We start from the raw sequence: 20,216 nt of genomic DNA, 5'->3' as shown, positions 1-20,216 counted from the left end.
ATAAAAATGTAATTGATCTTCAGAAAAAGTCTTCATCTATATGTAACAGTATAACTTTAGACCGTCCCCTCGCCCATACCCGGGCGCGAACCAGGGACCCTCTGCACACATCAACAACATTACCCACGAAGCATCGTTACCCATCGCTTCACAAAAGCCGCGGCTCTTGCAGAGCGAGCGGAACCACTACTTCAAGGACTCAGAGAAAGTGACGTCACCGATTGAAATGCTATTTAGCGCGTACCACCGCTAACTAGCTAGCTATTTCACATCCGTTACATATATCTGCCGACTTTTGTCCATGCAGCGTTTAAGGTGATGTGAGCTGTAGCTGTTGTGAAGGAAGTTGTCAATTGAGATTTGTTTTATACAGGCAGGACCTCCAGCCCCCTCCTACCAGTCATGTCAATGTGGAGCTATACGGCGCTATATGGAGCCCTCCGCATTGTTACAAATTTGGGAGGCGTACAGCGATGTGGTACGGAGCTCAATTTGGCCTCTGCATGCCGACAGGGGCTCCGCCATTGCGTCACACCCTCCATAGGCGCCTGCGACCACATTTCCAAGCAAGCATAAATTGGCTTTAAACGTGGGTCAATGGAACCTGCCTACTGTCAAACATTAGGCAATGCATTATACCAGAGAGGAAGAGGCGAAGAGAAAGGTTTCACTCTTGCCAAAATATGTCAAATATAAGCCCAATTCGGTTTCTATCGGCTTATTTTGGACCTAAAACGTTTCGCCTACCTTCCCGCCTTTAGAAAAACGACTCCCATTGTTAGGGCGGAGACACGAGTATCTCGTTATTATGTACTGATCTCTGATTGCACTCGCCCTTAGTTTGTGATCATTTGGCGCCCTCTGGCGTCATACTATCCACACATCACCTTGCGGAGGCGACAATGTGATAATTGTACAGTAGGCTGCAGCTGCAACCCACCTGAGTGACAGGCTATTGTCATCTCCAGAAATGCAAACGTTATTATCTATTTATGAGTCAGACATTCTGACATGGATATTATAATCAACTGAGCTCGGTAGACTGTGATTGGGAGCCCCTCGCTCGCTTTAGTTGACACAAATCATTATAGCTTCCAACACATATTCAGTTAATCTACCTACCCTCATCGACAATAAACAGTAATTGTAGTATTTCGCATAAACTCATCTTATTATTTTATGGGAAATGGGACACGGGTTAAACAAAGGAGATCTTTGTTGCCGTTTGGTAGGCCTGGGTTACGGCACCGATGCCCAATTGCGCGTGAGTGGTGCAATCGCCCCGTAAACACTGACCAATCACAGCGCGGTGCACGACCAGGGCGGGCGGGGCTTGATTCTATCTCTGAGACTGGGTGTGGGATCGAATTGTTCAGGACTGGAGACCCAGACGAATAGAGAAATAGGTTACCTGTTCATGGAAATCAAACGGTGATCTCTTATAGTTTGAGAGCCGGACGAGATGTAGGATAACGGTTGGCTTTGTCTGTAAACTGGAGCAATGACCACCACCACAATACCTGCGAGGGGTCAAGGATTGGACAGGTGTGTTACCTGTGGAGCGCGTGGAGGGGCTAGCAGATGTGCAGCCTCGAGTTTAGACTGATCGGTCACCCACACCTCTTTGCCTGTGTGTTAGCCCGACATGGAAGCTATACCTGGTTGGAACACAAAGCACATGGTAAGCATGCCTGCCTCTCCGAGCCACCACCTTGCCTGTGTCCTCACCTCGGCTTTCCCCTGAGACCCAGGCTCCACCTGAAACTGTTATTCGGTCGGCCCATTCTAACCGGAGCACCATGGTGAGATGACCAACCGCTCGGTAATCTGCCAGACCTCATTCTATGCGTCTTTGTTGGACACACAAGATTGGTCTGCCTGCGCTCCGGGTTTCCTTTGTAACAAAGGGTTTACGCAGAGCGGTGTGGACAGGGCAGCAGAGCGCCCGGAGTTTGGCTGTGGGGTTTGGCACCTCTTTGTTGTATAGATAGATGGCAGCGGGACCAGAGCGGCCGGTGGCGGAGGCGCAGCCGCAGGACCGGGAACAACCGCCACCGGAGAACGGCTTCATGCGGCTGGAGCAGACACAGGCACCTAGGCTCCTGCCGCACGTCGACGGCACGGTACTACCGTCTCTCGGGGGATTTGGGAAACACCAAAAACAGCTCGTTGTTCTGACGTGGATACCGGCTTTATTTATCGGATTTAGCCAGTTTTCGGATTATTTCCTTTTGGCGCAACCAAAAGGCACGTGCGTGCAGCCTCTTGTTAACGGAAGTAATTGGACCGTTGGTTCTTCAAAGTTACCGGTGACCGCCACTAACGGAGACATTGGTAAGCCCGTGCCTTACAGCGGCGGCATGGAGTGCGAGTGCAAGGAGTGGAAACTCGAGCTGCAGACGGGACTCAGTCAGAACGTGGTTACCAAGGTAACGTGTGCTCCATATACCATACCTTCCTTCTGATGATTTCTGCGTCTGAAAATACATAATAGGCCTAATCATCAGAATCACCAACACTGCATCCTATGCAACTATAGGGCGGGCACAAGCTAATTCTCAAAGAAATGTAGCCTACCCAGCACCATGGACAGCGCATGCACTCTGTCCAGTGTTCCATTCTGTGCCATAGGCCTACTGTAAAACAGATCACAGTTTGCTCTCAGAGCACACAGTAACTCATTTTTCAACCACTTTAATTTATCCTGTGACCTGAATTGGCATTATCAAAAACACGCTGCACTCTGGAGTATAATTATCCATGCAAGCTAATTTAGTTATTCAGTGTTTAATGTGATATATGTGGCAGTGTAGCCTCTGTGGTGCTAATGAGAGCAAGGAATGTGATTATTCCACGATCCATCATAGAAGAAGAGTAGGTGTACGCTGTCTCTTGTTACCCCAACACATGAACCAGCATATGAGCAGGTTTGACAAACAATCAATTTCATCTTAAACTTCTATGAGATAAGGTTTCAGTGTGTGTGTTGTTAGTGTGTGTGATCCTTTATGGATGTTTTACTGTGTCTGTGTCTATGTGTGTGTGTGTGTGTGTGTGTGTGTACAGTGCCAGACATCTGCTTTCTCTGATAATGCTGAGTTTAAATAGCCATTAGATACACCTATTACAGACTGTGTCTTTCTTTATCTCACACTGCCCAGGCCACTGCAGACTTATCACTCATACCCAATAATCATCTCTCTTTCCTTCTTATCCTCTTTCTCTCTTTCCCTCTCTCTCTCTCTCTCCTCCCCTCCTGCTCTCTCCTCTCTTTCCTCTCCCCCTCCATCTATCTCCATCTCTCTCTTTCTCTTCATCTCTCTCAATCCCTGTATCGCTCTTTATCATCCCTCTCTCTGCTCCCTCTCCCATCCTGCTCTCTCTCTCTCTCTTCCATTTCTCCCTCCAACTCTCTATCCCTCTCTTCTCTCTCTCTTTCCCTCCCTCTATCTTTCCCTCCATTCTTCTCCCCCTCCTCTTCTCTCACTCCCTCCGCTCTGGAACGAAGCTGGGGGCTCAGCAGGGTGTGAGTCACTGTTAAACAGCCATACTCTTTCACTAACAGCTGCTTGACATCACACACACACCAAAATGCACACATTGAAAGCTGTTTTAAATGAACTACACCATTGTGTGCATTGACACAAAACATAGATGTTCTTATTATCTGATACTCATGAACACAGACAGGCTCTTTGTGACTTCAAATATATCTTCAGACTTTCATATATCACTCTCCCTCACATGTACACACACACACACACACACACACACACAATCTCTGGTTTCCTTGTGGGGCATGTTTGAATGGTACACATGAGATTACAACATGTTTGCACACTCAAAACTCCAAATCGCCCTTCATGAATAATCAACACATTCAGAGCATAACAGAGGGAAAGAAAAAAGGAGCGAGAGGGAGGGAGAGAGAGAGAGAGCAAGGGATAGAAAGAGATAGAGAAAGAGTGTATGAGAGACAAAGGAAGAATTAGAGAGAGAGAGAGAGATAGAGCGGGGAAGAAAGAGAGACAGACAGTGTTGATAAATCACACCACTCTGTGCTGTCTGTGCCTTCCATCTGCACACAGGTTCTCAGGGTAAAAAAACTCCAACCAAATTGTGCATAGGGATCTTTTAGTTTTTTTTTCTCTATTCTCTAACGAATGACTCATTACTCTTCCTGTTGTGGTGTTTGCTGTGGGATATAATGCTGTTGATATATATATGGTGTATGTTTGTCCCTCTCTTTCTTTCACCACCAAATAAATTGACCATGAAAATATAGATTTTTGTTGCATTAGGAACTAGTGGAATTATAAGAGGGGTTGGGGGTAAAAGGTGATACAAAATACTCATAACCAATAAGGATGTTTGAGGTATTATTTCATATTGTTAACAATATATTTAATTTCCTCTCTCTCTCTCTCTCTCTCTCTGCAGTGGAACTTGGTGTGTGATTCAGCCTGGAAGGTTCACATCGCTAAGTTCTCTTTCCTAGTGGGATCTATCTTCGGCTACCTGGTGATGGGAGTCGTAGCCGACTGGTACACTACCCTGCACTGTCCCCTTCTTTCATTTCACATCTGTGGCTGCATCCCCTTCTCCCATACATCTCAGAATAGAGCATCGTCTTGTGTTGAAACACCTACTGCTCTCCGTGTTGAGGTTGTCTGTAGGCAACAGAGGCTATAGCAACAGAGGCTATAGAATAACTGGTTCACAACTCTGACCCAATGACCTGCTGACCTCTGAACCAAACAGACTGTAGAGGATTGGAATGTTCTCTTCCAGACCAAAATACTAATTTCTTCCTCTCCACTTCCATTTCACACCATTTCTCTCACTTTCGCTCTGTTTCTCTGTCTGCCCCCCTCTCTCTCTATGTCTGCCCCCCCCCCCCCTCTCTCTCTCTCTCTCTCCTCTCTCTCAGGTTCGGTCGTCAACCTGTTCTGATCGTCTCGGTGCTGTTCATGTTGGTGTTTGGTTTGAGCGTAGCGTTCTCCTTCAACGTGACTATGTTCAGCACACTGCGTTTCTTTGAGGGTTTCTGTCTAGCTGGCCTCACTCTCTCCCTCTACATACTGAGTAAGTAGGGCACCTCCACTTCCTGGTATCTACTTCATACTTCCTGCTCTAGACGTTCTGCTTCCTGTTTCCTACCTGTATCAGATTGATAGATGTGCTTTGGTAAATTAGAGCTTGGTTGGTCCCTTGTTCAAGAAGGTCCTCATAGACTGGGGGGGGTGTAAATTCGTTTTAAACCTCAATGGGCTCTGAGAAGGCATCAACAATGTGTAATTCGATTAAATACACAGCATGAATAAGATGATTAGCATGAACTATCACTTAAAGGTCTTTGATGGGGGGACCTTGACAAAGTCTGGCATACTGACACCCCACCCCTTGATGGGGACATCAGTGTTGTCTATCTTGTCCTTTATCTACAGCGATGCCTGGTATTCTATCCTACTTACCCCCTACACCATATACCACCTAACCTCCAACCCCCCACTCATCTCCCTTGCCCCCTAGGCCTTTTATCACCAGAGAGATTAGTCAGTCAGTTTGAGGTTGGGGCTAAGGGGGGGGGGGGGGGTTCTATGAAGGTGGTCTTGGGAAGATGGTTTTGAGGCTAAAATGTGATGAATATAGGATTTCTAGTTTAAATCGTTTTGTTGTGTACTATGCATGTGTTTGTGAATGTGTAGCCTCAGATTGGTGTTGGTGTTGTTTGTGTGTTTGTCTCAGAAGGCTTCAAACAAAGGACTGTCTAAAACCTCTAAGTCACGTTTTCTCTGTGTGTGTGTGTGTGTGTGTGTGTGTGTGTGTGTGTGTGTGTGTGTGTGTGTGTGTGTGTGTGTGTGTGTGTGTGTGTTTGTGTAAGGTCATTGATACCAGGCCATACTAGAAGGGAGGCTGACAAAGCGTTTTTTTCCCCCTCCATCATGACTTCTGCTAAAAACTGTGCCATTACCTTTTTTCACCTGATCAGGTTCTTTCTCTAATATCAGCATTTCTTACCCTTTTAAACTCTTGTTTGGGCCCTGCAAGAAAATAGAAAGTTACATATAATTTGAAAGCTACAGCCCTTGTCTTTTTGGAAATTTGATTCAAATCTTAGTGTTAGCAACTTCTCAACATCATGTGATCTCCTACTGATATCTAGTGGACAAACTGTGAATTGGACAGGGGATATATATTTACATCAAGGAGAGACAAAAAATGAAGGCATGGCAAGTTGCAAAAAGGTAAAAGATCAAACTTTTTTACGAACAGTAAAAATGGGGATAAAAAAGAAGTACATTTTAGGTTTCTTTGGACCGGCTGTATCTCAGACTCTTATCATCGGCTCCACCGTTCTTACGCTTCTAACAGTACTAAGCATGTGTTTGTAGGACATACAGTGCCTTCGGGGGAAAGTATTCAGACACATAGACTTTTTTCCACATTTTGTTACATTACAGCCTTATTCTAAAATTGATTTAAAAAATGTCCCCCTCGTCAATGTACACACAATACCCCATAATGACAAAGCAAAAATAGTTTTTAGAAGTGTTTGCAAATGTGTATAAAACTCCCCAGAAATATCACATTTATATAAGTATTCAGACCCTTTACTCAGTGCTTTGTTGAAGCACCTTCGGCAGCGATTACAGCATGGAGTAAAAATAATATTTAAAAAACTCAGTAATCTACATACAATACACCATAATGACATGGCAAAAACAGTTATATTGACATTTTTACAAAAGTATTACAGATAATTAACAGAAATACCCTAGTTTAAAAAGTATTCAGACCCTTTGCTATGAGACTCAAAATTGAACTCATGCGCATCCTGTTTCCATTGATCATCTTTTAGATGTTTCTGCAACTTGCAGTCCACCTGTGGTAAATTCAATTGATTGGACATGATTTGGAAAGGCACACACCTGTCTATATAAGGTCCCACAGTTGACAGTGCATGTCAGAGCAAAAACCAAGCCACGAAGTCGAAGGAATTGCCCGTAGAGCTCCGAGACAGGATTGTGTCGAGGCACAGATCTGGGGAATGGTACCAAAACATTTTTGCAGCATTGAAGGTCCCAAAGAACACAGTGGCCTCCATCATTCTTAAATGGAAGAAGTTTGGAACCACTGAGACTCTTCCTAGAGCTGGCCACCGGGTCAAATTGAGCAATTGGGTGAGAAAGGCCTTGGTAAGGGAGGTGACCAAGAACCCGATGGTCACTCTGACAGAGCTCCAGAGTTCCTCTGTGGAGATGTGAGAACCTTCCAGAAGGACAACCATCTCTGCAGCTCTGCACCAATCAGGCCTTTATGGTAGAGTGGCCAAACGGAAGCCACTCCTCAGTAAAAGGCACATAACAGCCCGCTTGGAGTTTGCCAAAAGGCACCTAAAGGAATCTCAAACCATGAGAGACAAGAAAAAGGAGCCATTGGAGTCATGCTTGGCCGCGCAGTCGTTGATGACAGGGAGTACAGGAGGCGACTAAGCACGCACCCGAGGAGCCCCCGTGTTGATGATTAGTGTGGCAGATTTGTTGTTGCCTACCCTTACCACCTGGGGGCGGCCCGTCAGGAAGTACAAGATCCAGTTGCAGAGGGAGGTGTTTAGTCCCAAGGTGTCCCAAGGCATCTTAGTGATGAGCTTTGTTGGCACTATGGTGTTGAACGCAGAGCTGTAGTCAATGAACAGCATTCTTACATAGGTGTTCCTTTTGTCCAGGTGGGAAAGGGCAGTGTGGAGCGCAATTTAGATTGCATCATCTGCGGATCTGTTGGGGCGGTATGTGAATTGGAGTGGGTCTAGGGTTTCCGGGGGGATGCTGTTGATGTGAGCCATAGATAGAATTATGGTCAGATTTGCCAAATGGAGGGATAGGCAGAGCTTTGTATGCATTTCTGTATGGAGTAAAGGTGGTCTAGAGTTTTCCTGTGTTAAATTCTCCGGCTTCAAGGAGTGCCGCTTCTGGATGAGCATTTTCTTCTTTGCTTATGGCCTTATGCAGCTCGTTGAGTGCGGTCTTAGTGCCAGCATCGGTTTGTGGTGGTAAATAGACAGCTACGAAAAATATAGATAGTGTGGTCTACAGCTTATCATGAGCTAATCTAACTCGGGTGAGCAAAACCTCAAGACTTCCTTAATATTAGAGATTGCGCACCAGCTGTTATTGACAAATAGACACACACCACCATCCCTCGCCTTACCGGAGGTAGCTGTTCTGTCTTATCGATGCACAGAAAACCCAGCGAGCTGAATATTATCATGTCGTCATTCAGCCACGACTAGGTGAAACATAAGATATTACAGTTATTAATGTCCCGTTGGTAGGATAGTCTCAAACAGCGCTCATCCAGTTTATTCTCCAGTGATTGCACGTTGGTCAATAGGACAGATGGTAGAGGCGGGTTACCCATTCGCCAACAAATTCTCAAAAGGCACCTGGATCTGCTGAGATTTGGGCCTGGTCCGCGAGCAGCAGTACATTCTTAGCGTCAGACTTAATGAAAAAATCTTTGTCCGGGTGAGTAATCACTGTTCTGATATCCAGAAGCTCTTTTTGGTCATAAGAGACGGTAGCAGAAACATTATTTACTAAATAAGTCATTAATTTTTAAGTTTTTGCTTTAGAGCTTTAACTAAGATGTTTGGTGCAGTATTTTTCACAAAAAAATGTGCATGAAAACAAGTCGTCTATCAACAAAGACTCTATTGAAAAATCCCTACTTTTGACCAATTTCCGATGGAGGAGCAAACACTTTGGCTCCGAACTTCGGGCTTGCCTCCAGAAAAAAATGTGTGTACCCGAACAACCCAAAGAAACCTCTCCGGAGTCTAATATATGTACAACTGTTTCGGCTGGGAAGCATGCAGACGTCTTTACGGCCAAGGCGAAGGTGAATACTGCTGCTTTGTAGAGGAGGACCTGGTCATAAAGGCTATGCAAGTCCAGGGTTGAGTGGTGGGCCAGGTAGACGTTGGGTTTTTGAGGCACAGTCATGGGAATGCTTGCATTTACCCGCTGTATGGTAGCAGGGTGGAAGTCTTTTCATAGGTCTATCTCTCTCTCTCTCTTTTCTCTGCAGGTGATCAATTTCCGCCTTAGTCAGATGTTTGCCTCCTTGTGAAAGAAGTAGGAGGGGAACAAGGCCAGGGTGTGGAGGAAGAGGACAGGGCGGGAGTGGGAGCTTTTGAGGGTAGAGCCACTTCAGCTGAGAAGAGAGAAGTGGGGGAGGGAGGGAGAGAGAGGGATCAGCCTTGGGAAGAGCAGAGGAGGGGAGGGAGAGCAGAGGAGATTAGGAGAGGAAGGGAGGAGAGGAAGGAGAGAAGGGGGGTCAGTGAGGTAATCGACACAAGAGGAGTCTTTCTCCCTTTAAGCTGGAACAAAAGTCCCTGCCTGACTCACAGTGCTGTGTGTTTGTGTGTGTGTGTGTGTGTGTTTGTGTGTGTGTGTGCCATATCAAATTGTATTTGTCACATGCTTCGTGAAAAACAGTGAAATGCTTACTTACGGGTCCTTTTCCAACAATAAACAGTTAAAGATAAAGATTTTTTTTAAATAAATACAAATTGAAATAATGACACCTCACTAAGGGGTTACATTTTTGGGGAGGCAGCAGGGGTTACTGCTATATTTAGCAAGTAATTATATACCAGGCTCTTCTAGAGACATCTTTATTGTGAGCAGTACATGAAACTAGTGTCATACAGACTGCTACAGCATCTGTCTAATGAGGAGGTGGTTTGGACTTGGGCTCTGGGTCTGATTCTGTTTGAACAGAGGGGGCTGTGCTGAGTGGGCAGACTTTCATCACACACACACACACACACACACAGAAAGAGAGAGCGAGAGAGAGAGAACTTTGTGTTTGGGCTCCAGGGGAGAGGAGTGGGTGTTCTCAATCTTCAGGTATCAGCTGACTCCTAGCTCTCCTCCCTAGTGTAGAGAACATGACAGGGGGAGGAGGAAGGGGAGATATTCCCCTGCTGCAATACACTTCTCCTTTTTCAGTCTCTATGGCATTTTCTCAATTGAACTCCTGGGTCCACTCTCGCCTCCTTTTGAAAAGGTCAAAGGTAATCGATGAGAGGTGACAAGGAGAGTGAACATGGACGAAAATGCTCTTGTATGAAATGAGAAGCTTCTTCTCCACTTTACAGGGGTGGATTCCAAAACAAATATGTAACGTGATAAAAAAAATAAGTAGCATTTCGTTTTGAAATGTGCGCATGCATTTCTCCTCTGACAATACAACAGCTGGTTCAAAGAGGGTGTGGATCAAAACACTTCCACGGTAGGATACACTTGTGCTTCCTTGCCAAAAGGAGGCTATCGAGGAAGGGAGAACCATCTTCCGATTGCCTACTAACTAATTGACACACTCCTCAACCACTTATTGGTTTCCGGGTCACAGAGGAGAGAGGACAGACTTTTGCCCAAATGAGAATAGGCCTAACCAATTTTTATTTTTTTCTCTCTCTCTCGGTCTCTCTCTGTCTCTCTCTTTCTTTCTCTCTCTCTCTCTCTCTCTCTCTCTCTCTCTCTCTCTCTGGTTTATTATTATTCAACCAGTGAGCGAGCTGATGAATGGAGGAAGTTCTCCATTCAGAACACTTATTTGTGTTCTGCAACCTCTGCATTCTTTCCTTTCTCCCTCCTCTCTGTCATCTCTGCTATGGGAAGTGACATTACATGAGCCCTGGTTAGTGAGCATACAGCATAGAACCCCCCCCCCCCCCCCCCCCCCCCCCCCCCTCTCCTAAACCCCCCTACTGGTCGCATTTAAATAGACCTTGCCATCTGGAGTGGACCATCTGGTCTGTACCACAGGGTAGCCGGTAGAGGGATGAGATGACAGCCCAATCAGGGAAGAGATGGGCGGTGACTGTGAAATGGCTCACTGACTGAACTGACTGAACCCTTGAGAATGGCCATAGTGTGGATTTCTGACAGAAAGGCGAGCTCATGGTTCACTGGTTCTTAACTGGTTGTTAATGGTTGGTTAACTGCCGGCTTCTGAGGGAATTTTGTGACACAGATAGGTATTAAATTATTAATTGAGGGAATGAGCTGTAGGTTGAACACCTAAGCTACATCAGAGAGCTACAGCACTATACCTCAGTAATGTATGCCATTATACCCTTTCACACTATCGTGGCTACCCGAACAGAACTGTTCCCCCACATTGTCCTTTTCAGCACTGTTTCAGCAACAATGGTGGATTTGTAACCAGGACAGCCCAGTACAGTTTGAATTGGGCTCAGCTAGGTTCGTCTCAGTAGGATGAAAAGCCCTTAATAGCAAAAACATACAAAAAGCTCCGAGACTGAACTCACTGAACCCGCCCAATTTATCTGGCTGTAACTTCTGTCCCGCTCCCTCTCTCTCTATGGAGATTGGGCTGTGCCTGCCAAGCTGGCATTTCTCCATGGCCATGGTGGCTATATGACTAACTTCTCTCCCCTCTCTCTCTCCTCACCCCCTCCCCCATAGGGATTGAGCTGTGCCTGCCAGGCTGGCGTTTTTCCATGACCATGGTGGCCAGTTTCCTCATGGTGGGCGGTCAGCTGGTGATGCCCGGGGTGGCGGCTCTGTGTCGTGATTGGCCGGACCAGGATGACTGGCAGGTCCTGCAGATCATGATCATCTGCCCCTTCATCCTGATGCTGCCCTACGTCTGGTAAAGAGTCCCGCCCAGTCTTACATGTTACCACCATTCTGTTGAGACAATCCTCCTAGAGTTAGAGGTTGAAATTAGTTGTACCATGGAGTCCTTCCCACTGAGGGGATTGCCACACCCACTTAGGGAGTGGCTCCTCCCACTCATGAAGTAGCTCAGCACACTGAGGGGTCTTTTATCAATTAGATTTGCTTACCTCATGCGTCCTCTCTCCTCCGTCCCCTCTCAAACTCCTTTAAAAAAAAAAGTTAACCGAGAAGAGTGAATGCGGTTGGAAATGCGTTTTCTTCAAATGAGACTGTTCCACTCCACTCTCGCGTCATTAAGCAAATTACCTGAAATAAATGTGTAAAGTGCTTAAAAACATTATTTGTTGGTAATGCAAGACAGTTCATACTGTAGATAAAACAATAAGTAGCATATTGTTTTTAAATGTGTGCATGTTTTTCTCCTTTGACAAAACAAAAGCTGATTCAGGGGGGGTGTGGCAGATTTCAGAACTATTCATTGGTATGATACACATGAGTAGTCTATCCTCGATGGAAGGTGGCTATCGAGGAGGGGAGGACCCTCTTCCGTTTGCCTACTAACTAATTGGCACTCTCCTCGACCACTCAGAAGAGAGAGGAGAGGACGAAGCAAAGAGGACGGAGGACAGACTTTTGCTCAAACGAGAAAATCCCAGGGATTCCACCATGCTGTGGGGTTAGAGGATAATTAATAGGCTAGTGGCCAGTCCTCAAAAAGGATAGCCCTACCCGAGGTAGAACAAAACACAACCATGTTTTCACATCTCTTATGTCTCCATTTATGAAATGGATGGTTGTGTAAATTTCTTTGACTGCTAAAGTGGTTCAATTGATAGATATTGTGACACACCCCTTAAACTCAAAAGGTGCAGAATAATGCCTGGCTGGAGGGGGGATTGGCCACATAAGCTCATGTAACCCAATATTGCAAGCTCTGACATTGCTCAAATGTGAAATACAATACACTACATTAACAAGAAACAGCATTAGGATGTCTTAATGCATCTTGGAAATATAGACCTGTAAACACAGAGATATAATAGGCGTAAATATATATCTATGAATATTTATGATGAATGCAAGCTTTACTTTTTGGTAGCAGATTAATAGGCAACATTCCAAGTTAAAGTTGCTCTCATTCACTGTTGTATGGTCCTGACAAAAAATGTCTTAAAGTTGTGGCTATTGTGATCAATTTTTCATTTTTTTTAAATGTAACCTTTATTTAACTAGGCAAGTCAGTTAAGAACAAATTCTTATTTACAATGACGGCCTACCAAAAGGCAAAAGGCTTCCTGCGGGAGTTTGGGGTCACTTAGAAATGTCCTTGTTTTCCATGAAAACAGACATGAAATGAGTTGCAAAATATAATCAAGGTTTTTAATAATGATTTTTAATTGAAATAATAATTGTGTCCTTCAAACTTTGCTTTCGTCAAAGAATACTCCATTTGCAGCAATTACAGCCTTGCAGACCTTTGGCATTCTAGTTGTCAATTTGTTGAGGTAATCTGAAGAGATTTCACCCCATGCTTCCTGAAGCACCTCCCACAAGTTGGATTGGCTTGATGGGCACTTCTTACGTACCGTACCATACGGTCAAGCTGCTCCCACAGCAGCTCAATAGGGTTGAGATCCGGTGGCTGTGCTGGCCACTCCATTATAGACAGAATACCAGCTGACTGCTTCTTCCCTGAATAGTTCTTGCATAGTTTGGAGCTGTGCTTTGGGTCATTGTCCTGTTGTAGGAGGAAATTGGCTCCAATTAAGTGCCGTCCACAGGGTATGGAATGGCGTTGCAAAATGGAGTGACAGCCTTCCTTCTTCGAGATCCCTTTTACCCTGTACAAATATCCCACTTTACCACCACCAAAGCACCCCCAGACCATCCCATCAAGCACTCTAGCATCTTTTCTTTTTTTCTGCGCCTCACAAATGTTCTTCTTTGTGATCCAAACACCTCAAACTTAGATTAGTCTGTCCATAACACTTTCTTCCAATCTTTCTCTGTCCAGTGTCTGTGTTCTTTTGGCCATCTTAATATTTTATTTTTATTGGCCAGTCTGAGATATGGCTTTTTCTTTGCAACTCTGCCTAGAAGGCCAGCATCCCGAAGTCGCCTCTTTACTGTTGATATTTATACTGGTGTTTTGTGGGTACTATTTAATGAAGCTGCCAGTTGAGGACTTGTGAGGCGTCTGTTTCTCAAACTGGACACTCTAATGTACTTGCCCTCTTGCTCAGTTGTGCACCGGGGCCTCCCACTCCCTTTTCTATTCCTGGCAAGAGACAGTTTGCGCTGTTCTGTGAAGAGAGTAGTCAAATCAAATCACATTTTATTTGTCACATACACATGATTAGCAGATGTTAATGCAAGTGTAGCGAAATGCTTGTGCTTCTAGTTCCGGCCATGCAGTAATATCTAACAAGTAATCTAACAATTTCACAACAACTACCTTACAAGTGTAAAGGAATTAATAAGAATATGTACATAAAGATTAATGAATGAGCGATGTCCGAACGGCATAGGCAAGATGTAGTAGATGGTATAGAGTACAGAATATACATATGAGATGAGTAATGTAGAGTATGTAAACATTATATAAAGTGGCATTGTTTAAAGTGGCTAGTGATACATTTATTACATACATTACATACATTTTTCATTATAAAAAGTGGCTAGAGATGAGTCAGTATGTTGGCAGCAGCCACTCAAAGTTAGTGATGGCCGTTTAACAGTCTGATGGCCAGTCTAATAGAAGCTGTTTCTCTGTCCCCACTTTGATGCACCTGTACTGACCTCGCCTTCTGGATGATAGCGGGGTGAACAGGCAGTGGCTCGGGTGGTTGTTGTCCTTGATGATCTTTTTGGCCTTCCTGTGACATCGGGTGGTGTAGGTGTCCTGGAGGGCAGGTAGTTTGCCCCCGGTGATGCGTTGTGCAGACCTCACTACCCTCTGGAGAGCCTTACGGTTGTGGGTGGAGCAGTTGCCGTACCAGGCGGTGATACAGCCTGACAGGATGCTCTCGATTGTGCATCTGTAGAGTGTTTTTGGTGACAAGCCAAATTTCTTCAGTCTCCTGAGGTTGAAGAGGCGCTGCTGCGCCTTCTTCACCACGCTGTCTGTGTGGGTGGACCATTTCAGTTTGTCCATGATGTGTACGCCGAGGAACTTAAAACTTTCCACCTTCTCCACTACTGTCCAGTCGATGTGGATAGGGGGCTGCTCCCTCTGTCCACGATCATCTCCTTTGTTTTGTTGACATTGAGTGTGAGGTTATTTTCCTGACACCACACTCCGAGGGCCCTCACCTCCTCCCTGTAGGCCATCTCGTCATTGTTGGTAATCAAGCCTACCACTGTAGTGTCGTCTGCAAACTTGATGATTGAGTTGGAGGCGTGCAATGCCACGCAGTCATGGGTGAACAGGGAGTACAGGAGAGGGCCGAGAACGCATCCTTGTGGGGCTACAGTGTTGAGGATCAGCAGGGTGGAGATGTTGTTTCCTACCCTCACCACCTGGGGGAGGCCCGCCAGGAAGTCCAGGACCCAGTTGCACAGGGCGGGGTCGAGACCCAGGGTCTCGAGCTTAATGATATGTTTGGAGGGTACTATGGTGTTAAATGCTGAGCTGTAGTCGATGAACAGCATTCCTACACAGGTATTCCTCTTGTCCAGATGGGTGAGGGCAGTGTGACTGTGTCGTCTGTGGACCTATTGGGGCGGTATGCAAATTGGAATGGGTCTAGGGTGTCAGGTAAGGTGGAGGTGATATGGTCCTTGACTAGTCTCTCAAAGCACTTCATGATGACGGAAGTGAGTGGCGGAAGTGAGTGCTACGGGCCGAAAATCTACTCCAGTCAAAATATGTTTCTATTTACTCCTCAGACACCCTAAAATGTAATCAAACTAATATTTATTTCGGAAAGAAGTATGTTCAAAAGGAAAACGATTTTAGCAGGTGCGCAACTTCGCCAAAACCACGGATTTCCAAGACTGTGTCCTCATACAAAAACTGTTATTTCTTATTCGTTGTTGAAGTTACAAGCCTGAAACCTTGAACATAGACTGCTGACACCCTGTGGATCTCTTGCAATTCCGGTTGGTTTTTCTTTTGATTTTCTCCTACCATATCTATTGTGTTATATTCTCCTACACTATTTTAACATGTCTACAAACTTCAAAGTGTTTTCTTTCCAATGGTACCATTTATATGCATATCCTGGCTTCAGGCCCTGAGTTGCAGGCAGTTTACTTTGGCATGTCATTCAGGCAGAAATTGAGGAAAAAGGGGCCAATCCCTAAGAAGTTTTAACAATGTCTACACTGTATTTCTGATTAATTTTACATTAATTTAATGGACTTTTTTTTTTTTCTTTATAAAACAAGGTCATTTCTAAGTGACCCCAAATGTTTCAATGGTAGTGTATATAAATATAGGACAAAACACACATCACGACAAGAGAGACAACACACCACTAAATAAAGAGAGACCTAAAGACAATAACTTAGCAAGGCAGCATGGTAGCAACACAACATGGTAGCAGCACAAAACATGCTACAAACATTATTGGGCACAGACAACAGCACAAAGGGCAAGAAGGTAGCCATAATCCACTGGTTGTAACTGTCCGTAAGAGTGTCCATGATTGAGTCTTTGAATGGAGAGATTGATAAAGCAGCTTGTTTCAGTCACTAGCTGCATCAAACTGAAAAGAGGAGCAACCCAGGGATGTGTGTGCTTTAGGGATCGTTAACAGAATGTGACTGGCAGAACAGGTGTTGTATGTGGAAGATAAGGGCTGCAGTAGATATTTTATCTTTATTTAACTAGGAAAGTTCTTATTTTCACTGACGGCCTAGTGGGTTAACTGCCTGTTCAGGGGCAGAACGACAGACCTTGTCAGCTCGGGGGTTTGAACTTGCAACCTTCTGGTTACTAGTCCAATGCTCTAACCACGAGGCTACGCTGCCGCCCCATATCTCAGATAGGGGGCAATGAGGCCTAAGAGGGTTTAATAAATAAGCATCAACCAGTGGGTCTTGCAACGGGTATAATCGGCTCTAAGAAAAACAAGTGGGCTCGTCTGAACTGAAAAGAACATTACCGTTTTCAGTGTCTACTGAAAACGGTAATGTTCTTTTCAGTTCAAATTTCCTCTTGTACATTAGGGGGGCTCCCTAGATTTGACTAATCCAATATGGCACCCAAAATCCAATATGGCTGCCACAATAGCATTAAATGGTGGGTAAATCATCTGTATGTAGAAAGCTTTGATTTGTGTCCTGTTCTTATGACCTTAACTCAGTACTATTTCTGTGCAATTCAACTTGGTTGTAAATCCAATATGCCTGCCAGAATTACACTCAAAACACGTTTGTCTGGGTATATACTGAACAAAAAAATATGAACGCAACAATTTCAAAGATTTTACTGTTACAGTATGTGGAAATCAGTCAATTGAAATACATTCATTAGGCCCTAATCTATGGAATTCACATGACTGGGAATACAGATATGCATCTGTTGGTCACAGATATCAAAAAAGAAATTGGTCTCGGGATCTCGTTACGGTATTTCTGTGCATTCAAATTGCCATTGATAAAATGCAATTGTGTTCGTTGCCTGTAGCTTAAGCCTGCCCATACCATAACCCCACCGCCACCACGGGGCACTCTGTACACAACTTTGACATCAGCAAACCACTCACCCACACAATGCCATACACGTGGTCTGCGGTTTTGAGGCTAGTTGGACGTACTGCCAAATTGTCTAAAAACGACGTTGGAAGCGGCTTAAGGTAGAGAAATGAACATTCAATTCTCTAGCAACAGCTCTGGTGGACATTCCTGGAGTCAGTATGCCAATTGCACTCTCCCTCAAAACTTGAGACACCTGTGGCATTGTGTTGTGTGACAAAACTGCACATTTTAGAGTTACCTTTTATTGTCCCCAGCACAAGTAATGATCAGCTTCTTGATATGCCACATCTGTCAGGTGGATGGATTATCTTGGCAAAGGAGAAATACTCACAAACAGGGTTGTAAAATGTGTGCACAAAATTTGAGAGAAATAAGCTTTTTGTGTGTATGGAACATTTCTTCAATCTTTTATTTCAGCTCATGAAACATGGGACCAACACTTTACATGTTGCGTTTATATTTTTGTTCAGTGAAGAAAGGGCAACAGACTGCTTGGCATGGCAACATTAATTTGTCAAAGTTTATACAAGCCTCTTTGAGGATCAATGAGGCAACTCGGAGGCTCCAGCGTAAGGAGAGCAAATCCAACCCTGGACTCTTGACACCCTCTCCCTAACTTTACATCTTTCCCCCACTGTGGTATAACTTGTGCCTCCAGGATTGAGCTCTTAAGTCACCTCCTTATCATTTAGAAGGGAGCTTTGATTCATGACTAGTCCATTACGGCCTCCTGAATCCAACATGACTTTCCGCTGGCTCACTGCATTAGTGGTCCACATTGGGATGTTCGGGGGGGGGGGGGCACTCTTATGCTATTTAGGTTGAGCTGGCACATTGCTTTTTCCAGAAAACCATGTCCCCCATCCTGTCTGTCTGCCATGGATGTATGTTAACTTGGTGACATTATGGAGTGTGTGTAGAATGCAACCACACATGATGAGAAGCACATAAGGCAGGTGTTCACTATAATGAACCAACACAACCTGACACTCATTGACAAGAAATGCCATCAACTTACGAGGCCTTCACATATTATGGTAGGAATTGCACCTCTCCAATGTCAATGCCTGAATCTCCCAGAACTGTTCTCGATAGGCCCACTCCACAATAATTCCTCCCCTCTGGCAGTTACTAATGACAGACACCATGGAACTGGACTGCCAAAGGTCAGGAGGCCATTCGACCTTGACTAAATTACAAGAGTAGGGCCTTAAATAACAAAATCCTTCAACCCACTGAGCATACACTTGTTGAATCAATGTTGTTTCCACATCATTTCAATGAAATGACGTTGAACCTACGTGGAATACACGTTGAATTGACGTTTATGCCCAGTGGGAAGGAACCTTGAATCCCCAAAAATCGAATTACGATGTCTGAACCCACTTGATTTCCTTATAGCAGATTACCATGGCCACAACATCAAAAAACATTTGTAACTGTATGTATTCTTGTCAGTCAGGACCACGCAGCAGTGAATGAGAGCAAATCTGACTTGGAAGGTTGTCTATTAACCAGTTAACAAAAAGTAAAGCATACATTCATCCTAAATATTCATATTTACAGTAAGTTGACATTTCCGCCTGTTGTGTCTGTGGGGTGACAGGCCTATGCATTAAGATACCCTAATGCTGTTTGTTTGTGTATGTAGGTTACATTAGCTTTTGGTGTCCTTCCCCCCTCCAGCCAGGCATTATTCTGCACTTTTTGAATTTAGGGGTTGTGGCACAATATCTATCAATTTAACCACTTTTGCAGTAAAATATTTTTACACAACCATCCATTTCATAAATGGGAGACATTAGGGATGTGAAAATACATGGTCGTGTATTGTTCTACTTCGGGTAGGGGTATCTAAAAATATGGTGGACCTTGCCACTAGCCTATAAAGACTTGCTCATCAGGACCAGGTTTTGGCTTGAACAGTACACAGCACACTGCAGTCTCAGACAATACGATCTTTCTCGCACTTTCCTTCTGTCATTCTCTCTCTCTCTCTTTCTCATGTTTACTCCCCCCCCCCCCCCCCCCCCCCCCCCCTCCTCTTCTCTCTGTAGGATCTTCCCAGAGTCCCTGCGTTGGCTCCTGGCCACCCAGCACTACGGCTGCTCTAAAGCCATGATGCTCCACATCGCCAGGAAGAACCAGGTCGACATGACAACTGAACCCAGCGCTATTCTAGCAGGTGAGGAAGATGGAGAGGCAGGGAAATGTAGACAGACATTGAAAAAGAAGAGAGATGGAGAGATAGAGACGTGGTAGGTGATGATACACAGATGGGAGAGGTGGAGAGAACGAGGGGATATGGAGAAGTAGAGAGAAAGAGGAGAGATGGAGAGGCAGGAAAAACCCAGAGTTAAACAGAACCACACTTATTCCACCAGTGTCTACACACACCTCTGGTTTATAGCTGGCCATGCAGAATATACAGTTGAAGTCGGAAGTATAAACTTAGGTTTGAGTCATAAAAACTTGTTTTTCAACCACTCCACAAATTTCTTGTTAACAAACTATAGTTTTGACAAGCCGGTTAGGACATCTACTTTGTGCATGACACAAGTAATTTTTCCAACAATTGTTTACAGACAGATTATTTCACATATAATTCACTGTATCACAATTCCAGTGGGTCAGAAGTTTACATACACTAAGTTGACTGTGCCTTTAAACAGCTTGGAAAATTCCAGAAAATGATGTCATGGCTTTAGAAGCTTCTGATAGGCTAATTGACATAATTTGAGTCAATTGGAGGTGTACCTGAGGATGTATTTCAAGGCCTACCTTCAAACTCAGTGCCTC

General features: G+C 44.7%; 1 protein-coding gene across 2 annotated transcripts in view; it reads left to right on the top strand.

Annotated features, from left to right (window-relative positions):
- Window positions 1–983: 983 nt before the first annotated feature.
- LOC110520993 (solute carrier family 22 member 23) overlaps window positions 984–20,216 on the top strand; it is a 31,472-nt gene continuing 12,239 nt past the window's right edge. For both annotated transcript variants that reach the window (XM_036968866.1, XM_036968865.1), the window contains exons 1-5: window positions 984–2,429; window positions 4,441–4,544; window positions 4,931–5,085; window positions 11,499–11,685; window positions 19,475–19,602. In XM_036968866.1, coding sequence (XP_036824761.1) covers window positions 1,992–2,429; window positions 4,441–4,544; window positions 4,931–5,085; window positions 11,499–11,685; window positions 19,475–19,602 — 1,012 coding nt within the window. In that variant the 5' untranslated portion in view covers window positions 984–1,991. The remainder of the gene's footprint in view (window positions 2,430–4,440; window positions 4,545–4,930; window positions 5,086–11,498; window positions 11,686–19,474; window positions 19,603–20,216) is intronic.

Source organism: Oncorhynchus mykiss, chromosome 30, assembly GCF_013265735.2.
Source record: "Oncorhynchus mykiss isolate Arlee chromosome 30, USDA_OmykA_1.1, whole genome shotgun sequence".
Taxonomy (NCBI): Eukaryota; Metazoa; Chordata; class Actinopteri; order Salmoniformes; family Salmonidae; genus Oncorhynchus; species Oncorhynchus mykiss.
The sequence above is the reverse complement of the archived record's forward strand: the minus strand, read 5'-3'. Positions and strand labels throughout refer to the sequence as shown.